Source organism: Poecilia reticulata, chromosome 5 (assembly GCF_904066995.2).
Source record: "Poecilia reticulata chromosome 5, P_reticulata-male-v2, whole genome shotgun sequence".
NCBI classification, from domain to species: domain Eukaryota; kingdom Metazoa; phylum Chordata; class Actinopteri; order Cyprinodontiformes; family Poeciliidae; genus Poecilia; species Poecilia reticulata.
This window is the reverse complement of record NC_088834.1, coordinates 17,125,874-17,149,023: the sequence shown is the minus strand read 5'-3', so window position 1 is coordinate 17,149,023 and position 23,150 is coordinate 17,125,874. Positions and strand designations below refer to the sequence as shown.

Below are 23,150 nucleotides of genomic sequence, written 5' to 3'. Positions count from 1 at the left end.
GATATAATTATCTGTACACTGGAGGGACGGTTTCTGCTAAAAAGAGCAGTTAACTTATAGCACAAGCGCAGTAATGGAGCTACGATCCCTTGCTAATGGGACTTATTGTCAAGATGTGACATTAAGTTGGAAACTTTTACGTGTACAAAAACACTGAATGTATCATGCCTCTCTTTGGAATCTTGCCAGAAAGTTCAAACATTTCTAACAGAATAAAAACCTCTCAAAAATGTAACACACTTATTTTAGTACAAACTATATTGCTCTGCCTTAAGTATCTCGTACAAGATGGCTCTATTTCTAATTCTAAAAGCCTTAAATTAATCCCTGAGAAATGACTGATTAATGTGTTAAACTCTGAAATATATGGCTGTATTTTCATTTAATGGAAGGATTTTATGTTTGAGAGCTTAAATGTGAAAATGCTTCACCCAGGAGATTTTGTCTGCAACATTTGAATACCTTCTTTCTCTCCAACTGAGCCTGAAAAATCTTGCAGAAACCCCCTAAAGAAGAATCCACGTTTATTATTGGCTGTGTAGTGTGACAGTGCTGCACATTTACTAAAACTGGCTTCTGATTGGCTGATCAGGGCCTTGTGAAGACTCCTCCCCCAGAAGCAGCAGAAACAGAAACAAGCTTTACCCATCTGAGTCAGCAATAAGACTGATCAACTTCTTTGCTTTTTTGTTGCTTTGTTTCTTCCTGTAATGTGCTTATTCTGGTTGTGTACCTCGATTTTTAATCCAAAGTGAGGAACATCTGTACACCCTAAAAACCAGCATCAGAAACAAGTATCAGAAGATACAAGGTCAGCTTGCCTTTGCAGGAATGACCAGCCCCAAATAACACATAATATATGTGAGTTAAAAATAACTTAACATTTTACCAAAATTAAAAAACAAAAACACAAAATTAATATACAATATTTCTAGCAACTATTTCAGAGATGGATAAATCATTTTATGCGAATGATATAGAAACCATCTGACCAAAACTAAAGTAAAATATAAGTGTTCACAAATAAATTAAACTAATTTCACCTGTTATTTCAAGCATTTATCAACCCGTCATATTACAATTAATAAACCCATCGCTCATTGTATAAATATAAATGTTTTCCTCTCCTCTCTCTCCCGTTTCAGCACTTTCAGGCTAACATTGTAAATAAGAAATTGCTCTTCATTTTAACCAACAAGAACCTATTAAAAGATTAAAAGTTTAGATTTGGTTTAATATTTAATTATGTTCAGACAGTCTTTGCAGCAATCCTTGCAGAGTCACACATGCTGCATATTAAACATCAGCCGAAAACAAACTGCTTTAATATCAAATACGAGAACCAACATTAAGTTACGAAAGGGAACCCGACATTTCCAAACTAATTTCCTAAGCTGGAAAGCATAAAAACCTGCATCCCAACATAACATGCATCCGCGTCGCTGACTCCACCCCACAGTAACAACTGATACTTCCTGTACTCTCTCTCTGTGGGACCCCGTTTCATCAACACTCACCGGGGCTGGTGTTGCTCTGCAGGCTCCCTCTTTTGGGAGTCTGGGATTTAGGTTTACCCTTCCCTTGTCCATTGCTGCTGGAGGCGGAAGATGACATCCTAGCACCTGAGTTCCTGCTACTACAGGAGCAGAGCGAGTCTGAGCTGTGAAGTGACCAGCAGAGGGGAGCATCCGCTCTGACGCTGGAGCTCTGTCTCATGGTGGGGCAGGGGAAAAGCAGGACCCATGCTGGGCTGCTCGCAGCTCTGCTGCAAACTTGGCTCCACCTCCTTCCAGCCAGCAGCGGGTCAGCAGGCGAGCAGCACAGCGACGCACTAAAAGGACGCCCAAGGCTTTCCCAGATCCTGCGGGGGACCGTCCTCCTTGGTTGCCTTAGCAACCAGGGAATGAGCTTCCTGTAGCCAACGTGGTGAAATACAACCACAGAAGAGGCCATTGCAGAAGAAGGTGTGCTGCTAGCATGACAGCCAGCAGTCCTGGTGACCAACTTGTACCCCCGCAGCTCAGAGCCAAGGTGAGCGGAGGACGAAAGTTTTCCACTTGTCTAAACTTAGAAGTTAGATCCACATGGTATCATAAGAATGCCCCCGTTAGCCAAGAGAAGGAGATTTAGATGAACAGCAGGAGATGGAGGGGGGAAAAAAAAGCGCCAAAGACAACAAACAGAAGAGAGAGGATAAGCTTAGAAACCGGCTTAGTATGTAAGCTAACCGGTGAGGGCTGCGACTCTTTCCTGCTGGAAACTTCTGAGGGGAGCCAGGCAGCTGAAACGCACACAGCACAGGCCCTCCTGACTGGGCGTTTTATAAATAGGGACAGCCAATGCACAGAGAGGGACAGTAACACAACCTGGGACAGGCTACACTACATGAACAACTTTCGAGTAACATAATTGATCACACTGCTCGTCTAAATGAGCAGTGACCGCATGTCAAAGCAAATTTAGAAATAAACCTTCACCGATTGACTGGATTTCAAATCAATTCCTTCTGATTACATAACTTCACTACGGGACGCTGTGCAAAAACAAACAGCTCCAAGTTTAAATCCAGCTACATCCAATAAAGCTACACCGAGTTATTTCAATGCGAATTTGACTTTTCATCGGTTCAAACCATCGTATGAAATGTGCAGCTGTCATTCACACAGCAGAAAACCACAAACAGCAGCCTGGGATAATGTTATCTGTAATCTTATTAGCACACTCACAAACTTGTTACGCAAGACGGAGGACTTTCAAGAATGCAAACTAGTGATGACAGGATTACTGAGCTCTTAAAAATGTTTGACTGAATCAGTGACTTGAGAATCTGGGGCATGAAAAACCTAAAAAAGGTCAAGATCCCCACCTAGTGGTGAGAAAAATAATGCAACAAGGAGAACTTATTTCTCTCTTACTGCCAAAATGTGAGTTAATAAATATTAATCCCAGTGGCCTTTTCTTCAACTTGCTTGCAATGTGGATAAATCAGCCAGGAAGAGGGATTTTACTGTTCAGCATCTGTGTTAAAGCTCTGTTCATCTGGAGTCACAGCCCAGGCATTCAGTTTGTTTGCACACAGCCTCTAAAGTGTAAACACAGATTCAGATGACCACTTCCTTTATGTAAACTCCAGATCTGCAATATAAATCAGACAAAGTAGAAATTCACCAATACAGTGATTTACGATTCATCATGGCAGCTTGAACAAACTTTCTACCATGTTTATGTATAAAAACTATCCAAAAACTATTTTGAGTATATGTCAAATAGACTTCTTTTGACAAAAATGTAAAATATTAATCCTTAAATAAACAGCTTCAGAAAAGCTCCACCAAGAAACCTTTGAGCTTCATTCTCTGACCAAGTCGAAGATCAATCCTCGATATAGTTGTCAACATTAAAACAAATGTTTTTGGGTGTCTGCAGCCTTTTCCAAAATCTGACCTAGTTTTCAGAGACAACTCACCATCTGGTGCAGCAGCACCAGCAAAAACAAGTCAAGCACACACACAGGCCTAATTTCATCTTTAAAAAAAAAGCAGCAAACTATCCTTTCATTAGTGAATACAATAAATACTCACATTCTTAGGACTCAGAGGGGTTTCATCACCAAGCAGCTCCTCAGTAGCTTTTTCTCTGCTTGGTCAGGATTTGTGAGCACACATTCTTTTGCTAAGAATGAGACCACTGTGTGTATCACTGCATGCTGATGAATCTTTTTTCTTTTTTTCCCCCCTTCTTGAGCACAGCCAGTGAAATTCAATGTCTTATTTGCAGAGGCCAAACGCAAGGAGAGGAAAAAACTGTTTGCTTTCTTTCTGCAAATTGCCTCTCCGCAAATATTTTTGAAATGTGAAAAAAGTATTGGGCCTTGCCAAATGTAAGCCTGCTGTATTATTATTATAATTTTTTTTTCTAAAACACAGCCTTGACTTGTTATTACTCCTGATTCTGCCAGCCGTTAATGGCTCAAAGCCAAACCAACTTGTAAGAGTTTCTAGAAAATGTTGTTTTAGAAATCAAAAAACTTGTACGTTTCAAAGTACTTGGACAGACTTAAGCACTTTAAACTCCAGGCAGATTTAGGTTTAAAGTATTTTTTTAATATTTTACCAAAATGTTTCATCTGACTGGAGGTAATATTAATATTTTGGATTATGAGGTGAAGGAGGTCTTCCTACTTCAAATATGTACAACTCATCAAAAAATAAATAAAAAAACAACCAAAAAAATAGCTCAGTTATTATAACAAGGGGATCGACTGCTGTATTTTCTCAATAATTGTCCTACTAATTATTGAGATGAGTATAAATGCAAATAAAAACAAGTCAATTGTTAGTTTCTATCTGATGCTCCTTTCACATCATTCTATCTAGAAAAGCCTGGTCACTTTCAGACACACTTGTTAGCTGAATAATTTTTAATCTAAATGGGTGATTAATTTTGAGCTCAACTCCAGTTTTTTGTATATATTTAAAAATACTATATAACAATACTTCTATATAACAATGCTATATAACAATGCTATGACAGAAAAGTCACTTTTGCCATGTTGTAGGAAAATAGCGTGTGAGAAATTAACATTTGAATGAGATATGGAGCAAACTTAATGCATTAGAGGATTAAGTACGCATTTAACATTTTTATTGCATGAATGAAGTTGCATTAATATCATACTACATTCCATTTCAGACTCAACTTATTGTATTTTTTATTTTTTGCTTCAATAACATTCAGGGCATTTAAGCACAAATTACTACATAGAATCTGCTTAAGTCTTAGTTGGATCTTATCGGATGAGTGAATATATAATAAAAAAAACTACAACTGTAAAATTGGATGACTTTTGAAGAGTGGGAAAGAGTTTTTTAACTTCTTTCTTGACATCATTTATCTGGATAAAGTAAGATGAGCTTAATTTCTAAATCAAGTATCTAGACTTCCACAATAAGCAGTGACATATCCTACAAAGATGGAGGTTCTTCTAAGCAGAGTTATTGAATATAGGTACCTATATTTTGTAAAAATAAATAAATAAATAAATCTAGCAGTTTTAGTGGTCAGTTTTGGGCTTTCAGAGCTATGAATGTGTCATTATATCTGTAGAGCCGCTATATCTCGTTCAACCAGAAATTCAAGTTGCCTAGAGTGATGCTGCCCATCCCTGGTCGTGAAGGAACACTGTCCTGCTTTATAACGCCTGAGTAAGATGATTGATGATTACAGCAAAAGTATGAAGATCAGCCACCAAATGAAATAAAGTGTGCTAAATCAGGGAATCATCTAAAACATTCAGGGCAATAAGCCCTGAAGACCAGGGTTGGGATCCAGAGAGCAAACAGGGAGCGACCTGACAAAACCTGACTTTTGAATAAGGAAGCATGCAGTCATTAATTAAGCCCTAAAACAAAATACCGATTTATAAAATACTCAAATCAAGGTGTGATGTAGCAAATTAGGCATAAAGCATTTCACTTTAACATAAATCATTATGAAAACTATAGAATTGAATTACTTCTTTTCTCTGTAAAAAAAGAAAAGAAAGTTTGGAAAAAGCCAGCATTTTTTCCTGTGTTCTTTAGTTAATTAGTAACATAATGGCACTAATCTTCCTTGACTGCAAGTTCTGAGTATTCAGATAAATATTAAATTAATTTATAACTAATTAAACATGCCTTGAACATTAGCAGAACACAAAATGTTTTCGCCTTGTGTTGTGTGGTTTATTAAACATTTTGGACAGGATGTGTACTGACATACCTGACATTGCTGTGGTTAGCTGCAGGCGAAAGTGGACCAAAGAAGCTCAAAAATAAAGGTAATGCTCTGAAAACGCAGAAAGAATGCAGAAAAAAGTTAACATGGTGAAAGTAACTGTTCATACAGCGTTGATAGCTACAGCTAGAAGAAACTGCACCGGTTCATCAAAGGTCATAAAAACACCTGCTAGCTCAACTTAAACGTGTTAACTATCCTTAAATACATTAACTTTCACTGTTTTGATACCTGGGGAATGTAATTTAACCTATCTCCTCATTTCATAACCATTCAAAATAACCAATTAAAACAAACGTCACTAAAGTAAAGTATTAACCATAAATACATATTTTTTTCACCTTAGCTCAGCAGCTTCGTGGGTTTTTGTGTTTAGACGGAACTTCAGTTTCCTTTCAGTGAGGAATGAAGTATCGGTTTTAAAGGAGCCGCTCCAGTTTGTCTCTCAGAGGTTCAAAGGTTCACTTAAACACACCCAGAAACACACAGGAGGCTGTCCTCTGTCCTCTGTCCTCTGTCCTGCCAGCTCAGATAAGCTCTTATCTGTAGTAACTGGAGCAAAGGAGCCATGTTGTCAAAACCCCAATATGTCTGCATGGACGTGTATATGCTTACATTTACCCCATAACTTATACGTGTAAAGAAACTGAAAATAAAAAAGCTCTTTTGTCACTATAGATCTGTTTTTTTGTTTTGTTTTTTGTTGGTTTTTTTAGTAGCATCATACAGTATTAAATAAATACGGAAGAGTTTTGTAATTTATGCCGCTTTTTATGCTAGCTTTGTAACAATATATATTTTGTTTACATTTTTTTATAATGCAAAACTAGAACTGATTTATTATGCTAAAAACAACAAACACAATATTTAAAACTGAAATATTGAGTCATTTTTATTTTATGTTTTTTAGTTTTGTGGTAAGAACACGTGACAACTAATTCTCATTTAAATTTCTTTTCATTTAGAAAATAATAAAACATGAAATTACAGCCAAAAGGAACCAAAAGTTTACCTTTTATCGTATTTCTGGACATGTGCAGATCCTGCAGACATTCCATTGTGTCTGTAGAGGCGCTGTTTCTTCTGTAAAGTACTTTAACGTCAAAAAACATTTTAGTGACGTCACGGGAGGAAGTATAAACTTTTTACTGCTCAGGTACAGAGCTTATCAGAGTATAATGTTTCTTACCTGTGATTTTATGTTTTGAGATATTAAACATTAAAATTAGATCAAACAAAACTTACTTTTCAGCTGATCAGTTTTTTCACTCCTTCCACCCGAAAATAGCTTTTCTAATTAATATTTTGTGTTTTATTTCTTTTTAAATAAAATGTATATATGATTAAGAATGCCTAAAATAAACACACATCTAAAAGCTTTTATGATTTTGGACATGAACAAGTATTTCTTAAATACAGTGTCACCTTTTTTAACCTCATTGTAAACCTGATGTCGAAACATCCAACCCTAATATAAATATGGACAGTGACGTGACGTCAAAGGAGGAAGGACAGTGTTTGCTAGCACAAGATGAGGTATAGAGGATGGCAGGATATCAAAGAATGCAACAAATCTAGTTTCTCTGTTGCTTATTGAATTTTAAATTTCCTCTAAAACGTTACAAAGTTAGATTTATAAAAGATGAGTTGTGTGTGTGGCCTAAATGAATGAGAGTGTTAATTTATTCATCAATGATGCCCTAAGCAAGCTCCTCCTTTTGGACAGATAAATTATATCTTTTTAACATGGTATGCTCCCCTTTCACCACTCTGTAGGTTTGCATCAAATAATAAACTTAATGTTGTATATTTTGCATCATCATCATGATTTTGCTGCTCCTGATTAGGTCAAAGTTCACCTGGAGGACTGTCAAAAAGAAAAGGGCTGACTCAGGACTTTTAGGGCTGCAGTCCAACATCTCAGCTAACAGAGTGATTTACTCAAACCTTTGGACTTTTATGAAAAAAAAGCAGATAAGGTTTGCAACAGTTGAATGGTGAAATCTGAAAACTGGGCTTACGTCTGGGAACACAGATTGCTAGATCAGAAGGTCGACTCTGTGTCCGATGAATTATCATGTTTTCGTTTGTTTAAATGTTACGACTAATTTAAAAACTGAAAAACCCGCTCAAAAAAACTTTCACAGAGTCTTGAGAAGAGAAGCAGGCCCACAGCATCACAGATCCTCCACCATGTTTAACACTGGGCACAAGGTTTCAAACCAGGGTTTGTTGCAGAAAGGTTCAGTTTAGTTTCACCTAACCAAAACACACAGCTCCAGTTAAAATCCCAGTAAAGTGAACTAGACACGTTTACATTTGTGATGGTAGGACAAAAAAAGAAAAACACATTTTCTGTTATACAATAATCAACCCCACAACTTAAAAAAAAGCTGATTTCCAGCTTTTCTAAAAGTATAATTTATTGATATTCATTCTTTTTCCTCTCTGTAAAAAGATGTAGCAGGTGTTTTGTGTTTCAGAGACTTTTTTCTTCTGCATTCATGTTGGGAACTGCAATGATGTGGCTGTTCTGTTTCAAATCCACCTCTGATATGTTTGTTCAGCCTCTTTAAACCACATTGATCAGCAGCCAGTGACTTGGCTCCATGGCTGTGTTTCTCTGAAGCCACAAAACAATCAATCAATAAAACTGATCATTTTTAGAGTTCATAGGGTTTAAATGCACCAAGCCAGATATTAGTTTTAGTTTCATTAAACCTAGTAAGATAGTCCTAACCCTAATCCTTGTTTTTATATGTATTTTCTTTCAAGTAGTATTCCTTTGGAGTTTTTTAGCCGTACGTTTCTCTGGCTTTCAGAAATAATTTTCAACATTCTTCTTAGCCCTCAGCACATTTTCTCTCAAGATTTTATTTAATTTTTTTATTTTTACCATGAAAACCTTTATTGCTGTTTGTGCTAACAGAAAAAAGAAAAGTGCACAAACAGACGTGTCAGACCTACAAAATAAAAAAATTGAATAAATAAATTAATTTCAGGAAACACATTATCCCCAATCTAGAATCTTGAAAAAAAGATCAAAAACAGATGAAAAGCATTGACATGTATCAGTGAATAAAGGGTCAGGAAGCTTTTTGAAAGGCTTTGTGACTCCAGGGAACCACAGCGAGACCCATCGATAAAAATAATCTGAAAGTGATTTCATGACTTTGTAATTTTCTGTTTTTTTATGTAAACCTCCTGCCGAAATGTGCTAAACCTGATTGACTGATTGATTTCTTGAGACAATAAAAAATCTTTAACAAAGACAAAAATCTGACCTGCAGGCCAAGTTTTCAGCTAACAGCTCCTTAGGAATCATTTTGTTGAAGCTGAGATACAATTTTCAGTTTGTCAAACTGTTTTTTCTTTAATATTTCTCAATAAAAGTAACAGCAACAAATTGTTTCTTTGGTAACAAAGATTCAAAGAATCCAATTAAAAATCGGTTCTTTCCCTTTTGTCTTTCAGTTTAAGTCCCAACACTTGCTGACGATTTGAGCATGACAGTCTTTTGTGAACATAAATGATTCATAAGGTGAGTTAAAAGTGGTTGTATAAAAAAAACAACATTTGTCTTAGTCTGGTCAAAAAAAGCAGAAAAAAATCCTGTGAAAAAGTACAAAAAAGGAAAGAAAGTTTAATAGTTTGGATGAAAATTATGAAGAAATGAAGGATGATGTTCGGTTTTATGTCATACAGTTTAGGTGATATCCTAAAATCCCACCATAAATAAGATGCATAAATTATGTTTAAGTTTATGTTTATGCGCAGTTCTGGAAAAAATTAAGAGACCATTTAAAATTATTAGTTTCACTGATTTTACTTTTTATAGGTATATATTTAAGTAAAATGGTTATTTTATTCTATGAACCACTGACAACATGCCTCTGAAGTTACAAGCAAAACTGTAGTAATTACTGCAGAAAATGAGAAATTGTCAAAATAACAAAAAAGACGCAGTGATTTCAGACCTAAAATAATGCAAAGAAACATTCATATTCATTTATAAGCATCAACAAAACTAATGTTTTAACTCAGGAAGAGTTCAGAGATCAATATTTGGTGGAATAACCAGGAGGTTTTCAATGTTGTTCAGTGCAGCGGCCTCTTAAGTTTTTCCAGAGCTGTACAGCAGAAATATTCAAAATAATTCTCCCAAAAATGTCAGTTTTTTTAAAATATTTTTTTTATCTCAAAAAGACTTTAGAGACGTGCTCCTCAAAATATGACAACATCATAAAGTAAAAACCACAGTTTTTCCTCTCCATGTTTTAAAAAGTCATACCAAAGTGAGTCTTTCTAGGCTCCCTACAGAGCAGGCTCCTCCTCCCACCCACCACAGTGCTGAGAAATGTCACTAGGTAATAATTGCCATGGGGATGGCAGAGCCTGCTGAAGCTGGGGGCGGTTTGACTGAGGTCCATCACTGAGGTGTGAGGCCTGTCACGCACCAGCATCTTCCAAATGAGACAGTGGCACGATTGATTTGATTAGACCGAGCATCTCCACATTTTTTTTATCCACTTTTTTCTGATGAAGGTCACAGCACTGCTTTGCCCTTTCGAGTTTAAATGTTACCTTAAGGTCAAATTGTTTGAACTGAGTCCTCCCGCCAGGTCCCTCTTCTATGGTGATATCTATGTGAAGCCCAGAGATTAAGGGGCGCACAACCAAGTCGGGAATGTAAATATAGAATTTCCCTGCCCCCGTAACAGATTGATGTTATTTTGCTGCTTTGTCGTTCTGAAATACTTCAAATTTAAGCGCCGTGAGTGTTTCTAAACAGCATCTTTCGAATAACTATTAAGGGAAAATAACCAGACCAAATTTCAAAAAGTAATGCTAATAATTATAGAGTTAACTGGAATTATTTTTTTATTATTTTTTTGGTAAACTCAAATTAATTGAATGAGCTGCATCCACGTCTGATCTGTGAAATAAAGATATTCCTTAAATAGAACCGATCTGATAACATGAGATATGGAAAAGTTCATAAAAGTAACAAACCCTAAAGAATCAAAAGGAAAGCAATATTCAACATCTACAAGCCTAAAATGGATTGCAAGTAAATTTCTAAGGCTTTAGGGCGTCAGGGAAAAACATGGAACAGTGGAAAGCCAACGGGACTCTACACTACAAAAAAGAATTTTGGAGGGTATTAATGTTTACTATTTAAATTTTAAAAATGTAAATCAAACGTAACAGTTTTTATATTTAATGCTTAACTATGGAAACTCTAACATTGACAGTGTTTATAGTAACAAAAAGACCAAAACACTTTTAGATGTTTTACCTTTAGCTGCTGCTAGATTAGCGACTATTGCTAAAGATAGGTTTGCCTCTAGCTAAAGTTTTTAAGTGTGAGCCAGGTATTATTAATGAACAGCGTACTTTACCTGTGGTTGTCAGGAAAACAGTTTCCATGTCAGTTTCTTCAAAAGGATTTAAAAACTTAAAGCGTCAATGTTAGCATTAGCTTTGGCAACACAGCTGATGCTAACGTCAAAATTGCAAGTTTGCTTTCTTACTGTTCATTTCTCTCTTTTTCTACTTAATATTATGTAAATTGTCAAATGTGACGTGTCTAAAGTCTAAGTCAATATGAAATAAATACATAGAATCTGACAAATGTACTTGGGTGATGTAGCAGAACAATTATCTGAGTTGAATGGCTCAAAAACAAAGGCTATTAGAACAGCTCTGCAAAAATAAATGACCCACAGAAGATGTTGCTACCAAGTTGTTGCACAAGTTATTCACTTTAAGGGGCCAGGTTAGTTTGAGCAGCTTTTTCCCTAAATAAATAAAATCATAATTTGAAAAGTGCTCTTCTATATCCCCGGTTGATTATCTAAATCAATAAAAAGTGACGAAAATAAAAACCAAAGAAATCTATAAGGATGGGAAACCTTTTCCTTTGCTTTACAGAAGGAAATTAAGCCGGTTGTGGCAGAAAAAGGACTATAAATTATGAGAGTGGATCCAAAATGTTTTACAAACATAGAAAGTCTTTATTACAACACTTTCTTCCACCCAAGGTTTGGCCTTTTCCCCTGAACACATTCATATTGTTGCAGAACAGTGGAAGTTACTATTTTTTGTTGTTGTTGTTGTTGTTGTTGTTGTCACAGCATAAAATTGATCTCTGAACAAAAGTGAACCCTATAGCACATCATTCACAGTTTGGGATATTATTTAGTCATGATGAAAAGAAAGCATCAAGCTGATTTTTGACTGGCATTATCACTAAAACAACCCTTGAGAAAATACTATGTAAACCCTGTTTCCATGTAAGAAAGATTATTTCTGACAGTCATGTCGACATATTTCATCCTTAACAGTTTGCTATAAAATACCAGCTGAATACATTGTCAAGGTCAGAAACGTTGAGACCCTTATTTCTAGTGAACCTTCAAAAAGCAGATGCTCTGTGGTTCTTACATTAACTTAGAGTGCAGAAATTATACCTGACTGAAGATGCTGAACCATAAAAACCCTCTTTTCCTGCACTGAGGTACTGTGAAAGCCCCTGATTCGGGTCGTCAAAGTAAAGGTTTTACTAAAAAAATGTCCACAGGCAAAAGCATGGCAACAAGTTCTGCTTACTTGTTAAGAAAACAAAAAATATCGTCTTGCTTATCTTTAGTTTAATGTCAAAAGCTGAGATTCACAATATAAAAAACTGCACTCACTGAGTGGCGCGCACAACATAAACATATACAAAAAATAAACACGGTTTATTACATTAAACAACAAAAGAAACAGAACCCTATTTGGATGTAATGCAGCGTCTCACACAATGCTGTTTCAAAAGCCACACTCAAATATCCTGCTTAATAAACGGCAGAGTTTCAATAACCCTGAAGATGTTTTTTAATCTAAATGGAGCTGCTTTAAATCTCACCTGATTTCTTAGAAAAAAATTAAAGAAGGTCTTATTTAAAGAAGGGAAGCTGTATCTTCTGCACCACTTCCATTAAAAATTAAACCACCAGGCTGGATTTGGGGACTGGCATTTTCAATTAACAGATGAAAGCCAAATTACCTGTTACACACTTTATTTTATTGCTGTCTTGTTCTAATTTTCATAGAAATTCACCAAAACCAACTTTTTTTTTAGACCAGGTAGACTTCAAAATGTTGTAATCGTATCATAGACTTTATATTTGATCCCCTAAAATTACAGGGGAATTCCCTAAACATTTGCAATTTAAAGGACCATTTTGTTCCCCTCATGTAACTAGATTTCTGAATACTGTTACAGTTTATGACTTAACATTTTTAAAGGGTTCTTTCAGTGTGAATTCTCAAGGTTTCCTTTATTATTGTTCTGAGCTGAGTGTTTGTGTTTAAAGCCAAAGTTCTTCTTGTATAGGAATTTCCCTTTTCACAAGAAACAGTTTGAAATACAATCCTTTACAATCTCTTGCAGAAATATTGATACCTTTTGAAACTTTTTCACAAATTGTCAAATTACAACTAAATGCTCTGTATTTTACAGTATTTTTATGTGACAGACCGACAGAAAGTAGAGCATAATTGTGAAGTGGAAGGAAAATAATACATAGTTTTTAGCTTCTCTAAGTTGGTGCTTTTTTTTTAACCATGAATCTTTTCACTGTTTGTCCAGTTTTAGACACATTCAGAATAGGCCTGGACTTTGACTATGCCTAAACATGCTCTAATTTAAGCCACAGCATTTCTACCATAAACTTTGCGATTGTTTGGGGTAGGTATCTTGCTGAAAGGTAAAACTCTCAGTTTTAATTGTTTTGCAGTTTGCAATTTGTTTAAACATATAAAGAAATTTCCTATAGCGTGTATTATGAAAACAAGCTATTTCGCTTCAAAAGAGTGATGTTGCTTTTTATTTTCTAAGCAAAATCTTTTTGTAAAAATTGCTAACCATTGGTTCAGGTGGGCTGCCATCTTGGTAGGTTTGCTACTCATATTCTATTTGTGGACGACTGATTGAACTGTTCACCATGAGGTGCTGAAAGATTGTTGTTCTCTAACCTGCGTTGAACTTCTCCACAATTTTATCCCTGATCTTTCTGCTGTGTTCCTTGGTCTGCATGATGCTGTTTGTTGTCTAGTCTCTCAAGAACAACTAGATTTATTCAAAGATCCATTTATACACGGAGATAATATTTGCTTTGGTTGAATTAGGTGACATCTTAAGGCAATTTAATTGAGGGTAAAGGAGGATAGTAAAGGGATACATGTGGACTCTTTTCAGATTTGTATTTGTAAAAACTTATATATCCTCTTAAGTTTGTAAAAACTTGTAAATCTATATACATTTTCTTTCCACTTCATAAACCACGCTGAAGCATAAATAATACACAGACTTTCAGTTGCAATGTAAAAAATGTGAAAAAGCTCAATTGGTATTTATACTTTTACGAGGCACCATAAGTTTGTCACTATGAGCTGAAACATGTAGTGAAAACCTGAAGGGTCAAACTGAGTCACATCTTTCAACAGAAGTGAAAAAAAGAGGGAATTTCCTGAAACTCTCTCCAGCTTTGCTTGCTTGAAACAAAAAACCTAATTGTCTGTATATATGTGGTTGTTTTTTGCCTGTTCGATCTCAATAAACTCTGAAGTCTCCTCGGCAATCTGCCCAGGGATGCGGAAATCAATCGGAATGGGTTGTGCTATCTCAGTGGGTTGGCACTGAGCAACAGGGCAGCAGGCCTCTCCCCCCTTCGGGCTGGAAGTGCTGCGAGAGTTTTGAGGGTCCAGGTTGCAGGCAGTGCCTTGAAGAAACTGAAGAAAGTTCTCCTCTATGGACCCGTCACGGCTCGGCAGTCTGTCCTCCATTTCGACCCCTGCTCTGCGAAACAAGCAAGGGAGATGCTTGCCGAGTTCCTCGCGGATTTGTCTGTTCAGGCAGCCGTAGAAGAACGGGTTGGAGGTGAAGCAGAAGTAGCCGATCCAGGTCACCACCTCTTCCAGAGAGGCCAGCGCGGTGGGTGGACTGGCAGCCAGAGCTGAGTACAGGTGGAAAGTGAAGTAGGGCAGCCAGCAGCACAGGAACTGCCCGCCTACAGCCGCCAACACGGCCGCAGCCTTTCCTCCCCCGAAGGGTCGGTGTGGAGTGGCTCTGTCGGTGCCAGTCCCCGTCCCAGAGCTGGTGACCATGGTGGACCTGCTGCTGAGCGACTCTGACCGCTGCCGTCGTGGCGTGTCCATCCAAGTAGGAAGAGGCCCGTGGTGCATGGCGGCCACCCGAGCCACTTTGAACATGTTGCAGTAGACGACGAGGATAACCAACAGTGGGCAGAGGAAGTACACCAGAGTGAAAAGGACCATGAAGGCTAAACGGTTTGAGCCTCCTCCAGTCCAGTGGAGGGAGCAGCGCCTGTGACCCTGAGAGGTCGGGGGAGGCGGGATGGCCCCTCCACCTCCTCCGCCGACCCCACCGCTCTCCAGAAGAGGAGTTTTTCCGCCTTGCAGGAACCAGGCGAGCAGCGGCAGAGCAGACATGGCCAGAGCTTTGACCCAGATCCCCACCAGCACCGAAGCCACCAGACCGACAGTCATCTTCACCTCGTAACGCATGGGGTGTATGATATAGTAGTACCGCTCCACGTTGATGACGGAGATGGAGAGAATGGCAGCACTGACTAGGCACACGCTAAGAAAGACGTAGCTCCGGCACAACGCCTCGCCAAAGAAGGCCCGGTTCGAGAGCATGCCAAGCGGCATCAGCACCAGGGCTGCCAGGAGGTCCACCACGCACAGGTGGAAGACGAAGGCAAACTTGTGGAGCTGCGGGGCCTTGGCGATGACTGCCATGACAGCCACGTTGCCCACCACAGCCAGCAGATCCATGAGCAGCATCGCTAGCAGGGCTAGTGCCTGGGACAGAGCCCAGCCTTCGGGCAGCGACAGGGCGGACACGTTGGAGACGGGCTGCGGAGTCGTGTGGGAGGAGTTCCACGTCGGCTCCATTGAAGGGTAGGACGAGGCAGGCGGGCGGGGTCAGTCACAGGCCCATCACCCATCCTTCAAAGCCAGGCAGTGCGGTCAGAAAGTACAAGGGTTGAAAAGTAGGTCAAATGTTGTCTTGTAGGTCCAGAGGGCGACGCTGGGATTGTCAGAAGGTTCACCGAGTCTTCAGTCACATCCCGTGCTAACATGAAAACAGAAGAAGAAGAAGAAAGGCAAACGAGTGAGTCAAAGTTTGAATGCGTAATTTTTGTATTCAATCGCTGATCAATAAAATATATATTTTTTTACCACTTTTGCAGAACTGTAAAAACACAAAATCTAAGTATTTTTCTAATATTAGTTCACTTGAAAGAAGGCAAAAGTAACTTACAAGTAATTTTTTTAGCAAGATATAAGAGCTTGTTTTAAGTCAATTATTCCTTAATATTGATCAAAAAGTACTATTTCCACTGGCAGATTAATTCACTTATAAAATGGGAAAATTGTCTTGTTATAAATGAAATAATCCACCAGTGGAACTAATATATATATTTATAAATATTAAAGAATGATTTAGTTAAAATAAGCTCCTACATCTTGCTGTAAAGTTACTTATAAGTTAGTTTTGTCATATTTCTCATCTTTGCAAATGCATTCTTCAAACCTTTCCACAGCTGCAACCACACATTGTTTCTTACTGAGAGCTTATAAGATATACCCACACAAGTTAGAGCATAATTATGAAGTGGAAGCAGAACGCATGATTCTCAGGTTTTCTTTTTAGTGCGGTGTGCATTTCTTATCCAGCTAATCAATTAGCTTTTGACTCTTTTAAGGTTTGTCTCTTTTGGTTTTGCACATACAGACTCAAATCTGATCGGCCAGTATTCTTTGTATTGCTTAGCATCTGTCAAATTAAATGGGCTGTGAACAGCAATTTCTAAGTCTTGCCAAAGTTCCTCAATAGCATTCAAGTCTGGACTTGGACTAGACCATCATGGCATATGTCTCTTCCACATATCTTCTACTTCTCTACAGGGAGGATATCTGCTTTTTAACTTAATTAACAATAAAAATTTGATTATTTCTTTATGAGATGTTCAAAGTCTTGAACTTTTTCAGAACTTTATCCCTTACCTGTTTGCTGTCTAAGCTGGATTTACACCTAGATTAAATCACACACAGCCTCTTCATCTTTGAAGGCTCGTGTTTGCACTGGGTTTTATTTGGTGGCATCAGAGTAAAGGGTCTAAGTACATATGCATGTCCCATTTGTTCATGTATTTCTTTAAGAATTTGAAAAACTTGCATAGGTTTCTATTTATTTCCTAGTAATGTTTTCTTTTGAGTTAGTCTAATCACATCAAATACAATAAAATATATGACAATTTGGGTTTGTAATCTGACAAACTTCAATACTTTTGCCAGAGCTTGTATGTGGAAAAACTTTTAGCCCATTTTTAGCACGGACTAAAATAAAGTGCCCAATAAAGTGTAGGTGCAAACATGTTGAAAACAAATAAAGCACTTTAGAAAACTTTATGGAAAATAAATCTGATGAATCCAGAGTGGCTGAACTGCAGAAGGTGATGTCCTCGATTTCCAAGCATACATCCTCTGAACGCATGAATGCAAGCTAATTCACCAAATCTAATCCTGCCACCGAACAGGCAATCCTTCCACCACATCCTGCTCTTGTTGTGTAACTTAAACCTCATATTTACGACCTCTTACAATGAAATACAGCCTCTGATTTGCAGAAGCCCCAGAACAGCATGTAGGTCTAAATATGGTGATGATTCTCTTGGTGCATGCTCACCAGAATAGGATGTCGGCCACTTACCAACTAAATTCAGTCTCAGTTTCGCATGATGCTTGGACAGACGTCAACACATACATGTTTTACTGCTGCTCTGCTGGTTCATCTTACATCTGACGAGGATGCAGGGAGTCTCTGTGTCCTGCTTGTGATGCCAGTTGAGCAAATCTGGGTAGAGAAATCCAGCCTTAATGTGTCTTATAAGCTCTGATTCACTGTCCTCCCAGAGCATCGTCTGCACATCGCACACAAAGCTACTCCCAGTTCAGCTGAGCCCTGGTACCTGATGTGGTCCGGTCTCACCCGCTCACTCATTTGTATGTCAATCGTTATTGTTTGGAGAACAATGTAGGAAAAGGAGGCCAACGCGATTTTAAACATCTTTAAACGTGACGTTACGGTTAATGTAGATGCATCTGTTGCAGATTAGATGGGAAAGGGAGGAAGCATGCAGAAGAATATGTGGAGAATCAGAGACAGTGATGGGAACAGAGCAGGAAAGAGAGCACTGTGTACCTGAACCAGAATATTTCCCCGATGCCGCTGTCTGCTGCTGCTGCTGCTGCTGCTGCTGCTGCTGTCTTTGAGGATGGGAATAATTTTGCTCCCACTGCTGAGCTTCATACTGGAAATCAATCACTGTACCTTGTGAACACTGCTGAGGCACTTCCCATGGAGTACAGCAGCCTCTTTCCCCATCCCTTCATCTGCCCTGAGCATCTCCCTGGATGACTGCACGGCTGCTGTGGCAGCAGGGATTCTTCTGAAACGCAGCTGATGCAAATGCTGGCAGAGAAGACACCAGCTCCCTCTCTCCCTCTCTCTGCGCTCCCCCTCCGCTCACACACAGTGACCGCAGAGATGGAGCAGGAGGCTGCGAGGAGCAGGACCAGGGACGCTGCTGCCGCCGCCGCTGGGTCCTAGTGTCTGCAACATATGTGCAGATTTTACATACAAAAATATGAAGCAAACGTGAAAGTAACAGAAAACATCTAAATATATCCACTGTCTGTCTGTGGAAAGAGGGGAGTTGTTTGTTGTTGTTTCTATTGTGATTATGTCTAGATGTTAGTGACTATAGAGTACATACAAAATATTTTGTCATTTCTCCCAAATTTCCGCTTTTTCTGAAAGTTGCGCTGCAAAAAGAAAGATGACCGCACAAACAAATGTTTACATGAAACGTTTTTTTATTTAAAAAATGTTTGTTTTTTAGATGAAAAAACAAACATTCATACAATTTCATAAATAAAAGTAAGACATTCAGTAAAAACAAATAAAAACCAGAAAAAGCTAATATTCTTTCAAGATTTCTTCCAATGTAATGCAAAATGTGAATTGCTGTTAGAGCCATTTAAGCTTTTTTCCCGCATTAATCACCCATTAATTGTTCTTCCATAGAGCGCTCTATTAAATGACAGAAAATTCAGTTTGTAATTTTGAGTCTTCCTTACAGAGTAAACATAAACCAGTGGACTCCCATAACTGCTTGAATTTCAACTTGAGTTGAGTATTGCATATTTTAGCATCTTATTAATTTTACTTTGTTAAAGTTCAAAGAATAATCCTCGTTGTTTGATGGTTGTGCTTGTGATGAACCAATAGTCTCAAGCAGGTGTTGACAGTGGAATTGTGTCAATGTTACTTTATTTTTGGTCCTATAAGGCAATTTTCCTTCTAGCCAGGTGAAAAAAAAACACAAACATAGACACAATCGCTCAACGGCATTGGCAAAAACACCAGAACAAATACCAATTAACCACAATCAGTTTTTAATTGATTCATTGAATTTATTTTTTTCTTTGTGTTGGAGCTCGGTTTGTTCTCTTCCAAATTTCACTAAATCTAGACTGAACGCAGTTAGTGGTGATGATGCTCTTAACAGGAAGACCCAGTTGCCTCCATTATAATTATAAAAAACTGCATTTTACAGTTTCAAGCACCTATTTTCCTCATTTCAGATTATTTTACCACTTTATCAATAACAGTTTGCACTAATCTCACGTTTAAACTTTCTTTGGGCTAAAGGTTTGCAGAGACGGAGAAGCGTTGATTAGGACAGACCTCAGTCTCCTCCGTCCTCAAACGGGGACTCTTGTTGCCACAGTGATCTTTTTCCACATACGGTTAATCTCATCGCCCTGTCTGTGGAGAACAATGAAATCTGGCTTATTATGGATAAGGCTACTCTACAGAAGGAGTGGGCATGAAGCTCCTGAGTCCTGGATGTTTCTCATTTGCATTTGCAAGGTCCCCCACAGAAATGAACAAAACATTTGCATCTCTTGAAAATCGCATCTTGCTCCTTTTTCAGTGTTAAAAACCAAATTTTAATTTATTGTACCTTTGGCGAATATTATCTAATATTTTTCATAGACTGAATATGATGATTTCAAGTTGCATAAGGAATTATTTATCGTCTGAAACAATTTGGAACAAAGTGATTCTGTGGGGCGGAGTTGAGCAGTCAGTATCCTACCTCCAGCAGAGCACCTTCTGAATGTCTTCTGTTTGCATAAACACAGATTAGTTGAGATCTGACAGCATGACTTGAGATCACTGTATGTGAAAATTTTATTCAGTTTCACAACATTTATCAAAAAATATTTGAACAAATCTGTGTAACACGATCTTAAGGGAGAAAACAATAAAATTATTCTTACTGGTTCAAAAATTGTGTAACATATTGACTGCCATTTTGATTTTGATGTTCAAAGCTGTGAAAACATTATGACACCCTACGACAGCCGCTGCGTGTTCTTAACATTTTCAGACATAGAGATATTTAATATCAACTTTAAAATTCAGAGAATTTTAGATAACGAAAATCGACTAAAACCTTCTTAAATTCGTCTGAATAATGTAATAAAATAATTAAAATTAGGACAACCTCGTCTGCATTTCCACATAAAATTCAGGAAAATACACAGAAGCGTAAACTGTTTGCATATTTAATTTACTCCATTAAAAATGTTTCTGCTATATTTATAATATAAGTTTTTATCTTGCCTCAGTGCTGCTAATTATTTTATTAACACCAATTGCTTATTTGTACTTGTACTTACAGTGAGACATAAAACTGCATAATTCTCAATAAAAAAAAAAATTGAGCACTTTTGACCGATAGTGTATGTAATTTTTATGACTTAAAAATTTAACGACTTTTTTGCAGCTTTACGTCAATTCTGGTATAAATCATTGTTTCTCAGTGCCTTAAAGTTCCACTATTAGAGTTAACGTTTGACTGTGACTTGACAAGAAGCATATTGTGCATAATCCTGCAGATGGCTTAACTAACTTCACAATATGAGAAAACATGCTGCATAGGGATGTGTAGGTTAAAGAGGCAGCGCTCACTTACTACTGTTGTCATGGTGAAGATGCATCAAGTGTCTCATAACACTAAGAAAAAATTAGAAACACACACAATGCCTCAGAAACATCAGGTCTGAGAGAAAAAACCCACTGTAGCTATGCAGTGTGATTTTAGTGCATTGTGTGAGTCAAACTGTAAGTTAGCATCAGTATCCAGGTGTGTGTGTGTGGGGGGGGCATGTGTGTGTGCGTGTGTGTGTGTGTGTGTGTGTGTGCGTGTGTGTGTACGTGTGTGCGTGTGCGTGTGTGTGTGTGTGTGTGTGTGTGTGTGTGTGTGTGTGTGTGTGTGTGCGTGTGCGCGTGCGCGTGTGTGTGTGCAAATGTGAGAGTGTGTGTGTGTATCAGGTGCTGACTCGCGACAAAAATAGCACAGTCTTGCTCGGCCGGCAGCACCAATCACTGCCACCACAAATACAATGGTTTCCATGGCAGCCTTGAAAATAGACTCCAACGTTCGCACTCAGAAATAGCAAAAGGACGCTGCAAAAGCCCCAGAGAGCCTCCACTGCCAATAATAACTACCCACAGATATGGACATGCAAAACAACAGCAGCACTCAGAAATTAAGTCATGCCATTACATTTACCAAAACATAATTACCGCCTCCTACACAAACAATCAGCTCCAATTCAAACGCACTTACAGTATGGGGTGTGCTAAACATTAGGGCAAACATTAACCGGCTTTGTGTTTAATAACATAAAAGCAAAAAGCACAGAGAGGCTGCTCAGTCAAGCTGCTCGAACGCCAACACCAGCGAAGGAGAAAATATTTACAAATGCCTGAGAAGAATCTTTCACGTCTCATTATCAGACGACTTCTAAAAGTAAGAAAAATGTGTTAGAGTGATGGTTCAGGAGATAAAGTGGTGAATGTTGCCTTGGAGACTCTTAGAGAGAAAGGGTTCTTTCTCTCTAAGAGAAAGTCAAATATGTTAGGACTTTTTTTCTCAGTACCTTGGAAACAACTAGAAATAAGACAGAGAACTGAACCAGGTGAAGGAGTCGCTTCTGGTCTAAATGGTGAACCTTTCTAGTTCAGATGATATTCGTCTGGGTAATATGGTTCACTCTGAACCATTATTTAGTGAATGTTGGTCTTTGAACGAAAATCTGACCATTTCGCCTTCATAAGTCATTCAGTTTTATTTGAAAACATCACAAACTAGTAACATGGAATCAAAGTACATTAGAGTCTATTTTTGTCATATCTAAAGTTTTGTTCATCTATATTTGCCTTTTTGTGTTCCAATAGAAATAACTCTTAGCTGAGTGCTTCTGTGTTCAGTGGTGTTTCTTTCCTGAACAAAGCCATTAATAGCTATTAATACTGTTTCTTTTGAGCTCAGCTCCTGGATCAGAGCTTCTGCGTTCAGCCGAATCTCTTTCTTGGATAAAGAAATTGCTGGAGCAAAAGCCTCCATAAACTTTGTGTTATTTGTTTTTCTTTCCCATAGAAAATACCTGATCTGTGTTTGTCTGTTTCCTAAATAAGGTCACAAGTAGCAATTGATTGTATTTAATATTCGTGCTTATTTCACAAGGAAAGTGCTGCAGGTTCTGTGTATCTTTGCTTAGCTGAATTTCTTCACTTAATGAATTCATTAATATCAATCAGAGCCATTAACTCTGTACACTGGTTTTTCTTAAATTTGAAAGTAATGCCTTCTGTGCTTCAGTGAATTTCTTTTCCACATGATGCCATTAATGTTGTTACCAATAACTTGTCGTCTGTTTTTTTCTTCCCCGAAAGTACTGCTGGGCCAGCGCTACTGTGTTTAGCCATGTCTCTGCCCTGAATAAATCCACTTATAAATGTTACAGTAATTAACTCTTTGTATTTCTTTTCCATAGAAATGAAGGCATCAGTGGAGCTGCTTGTGCTTTACATTGTGTGATCTTTTCTTTCCTGTAGAAAATACCCCTGATCCCCAAATTTGGATTTAACTGTACTGGAATAACTTGGACTGATCTAAAAGGAATCTTCATAAAGCTGAATTTTAAATTATTGGACATAAATAGGAACTGTTTGTGAATTAGCACTGAATTTAAATTAATTAATGTATTTTTAAATATAACAGAACCATTTTAGTTATTGTGATCAGCCATAAAGTTATGACTTTAGGAGAGTACGGAGCAACACTGAGTACATGTTGAATAATTGGTGAAAAACTTGGTATATTACTGTCTTGCTGGAAAGATGTTACATGTTTGAAGACCAACATGTCAAACAGAGA

General features: G+C 37.9%; 2 protein-coding genes and 1 long non-coding RNA gene across 7 annotated transcripts in view; 1 reads left to right on the top strand and 2 right to left on the bottom strand.

The window, feature by feature from the left end:
• The window catches only part of ampd2a (adenosine monophosphate deaminase 2a), a 37,963-nt gene extending 31,715 nt beyond the window's left edge, over positions 1 to 6,248 (bottom strand). Inside the window, exons 1-2 of one of the 4 annotated variants that reach the window (XM_008409815.3) lie at positions 6,117 to 6,248; positions 5,761 to 5,826 (exon numbers count right to left, since the gene is read on the bottom strand). In XM_008409815.3, coding sequence (XP_008408037.2) covers positions 5,761 to 5,767 — 7 coding nt within the window. In that variant the 5' untranslated portion in view covers positions 5,768 to 5,826; positions 6,117 to 6,248. Of the gene's footprint in view, positions 1 to 1,517; positions 2,318 to 3,581; positions 3,683 to 5,760; positions 5,827 to 6,116 lie in introns of those variants that run through there. The other 3 variants (XM_008409816.3, XM_008409814.3, XM_008409811.3) reach the window with 3 other exon arrangements.
• LOC145551706 (uncharacterized) lies at positions 1,925 to 18,111 on the top strand. Its single transcript, XR_014087599.1, has 3 exons — positions 1,925 to 2,031; positions 9,250 to 9,316; positions 15,863 to 18,111. It is a non-coding gene; the product is annotated as an uncharacterized LOC145551706 (long non-coding RNA).
• Positions 11,770 to 18,143, bottom strand: LOC103465195 (G-protein coupled receptor 61-like). 2 transcript variants are annotated; one of them, XM_008409818.3, is made up of 3 exons: positions 18,056 to 18,141; positions 17,564 to 17,707; positions 11,770 to 15,922 (listed from the first exon to the last, which is right to left on the bottom strand). In XM_008409818.3, exon 3 carries the CDS (start codon positions 15,739 to 15,741, stop codon positions 14,332 to 14,334), a length of 1,410 nt encoding a protein of 469 aa, XP_008408040.1. In that variant the 5' UTR covers positions 15,742 to 15,922; positions 17,564 to 17,707; positions 18,056 to 18,141; the 3' UTR covers positions 11,770 to 14,331. The 2 variants fall into 2 exon arrangements, with proteins under 2 accessions (XP_008408040.1, XP_008408041.1); XM_008409819.3 differs by lacking the exon at positions 17,564 to 17,707 and having other exon boundaries at positions 18,056 to 18,143.
• Positions 18,144 to 23,150: the final 5,007 nt, after the last annotated feature.

What these genes read in the sequence shown, in the direction of transcription:
- LOC103465195 (XM_008409819.3), bottom strand. Translation starts at nt 15,741, where the DNA reads ATGGAGCCGACGTGGAACTCCTCCCACACGACTCCGCAGCCCGTCTCC.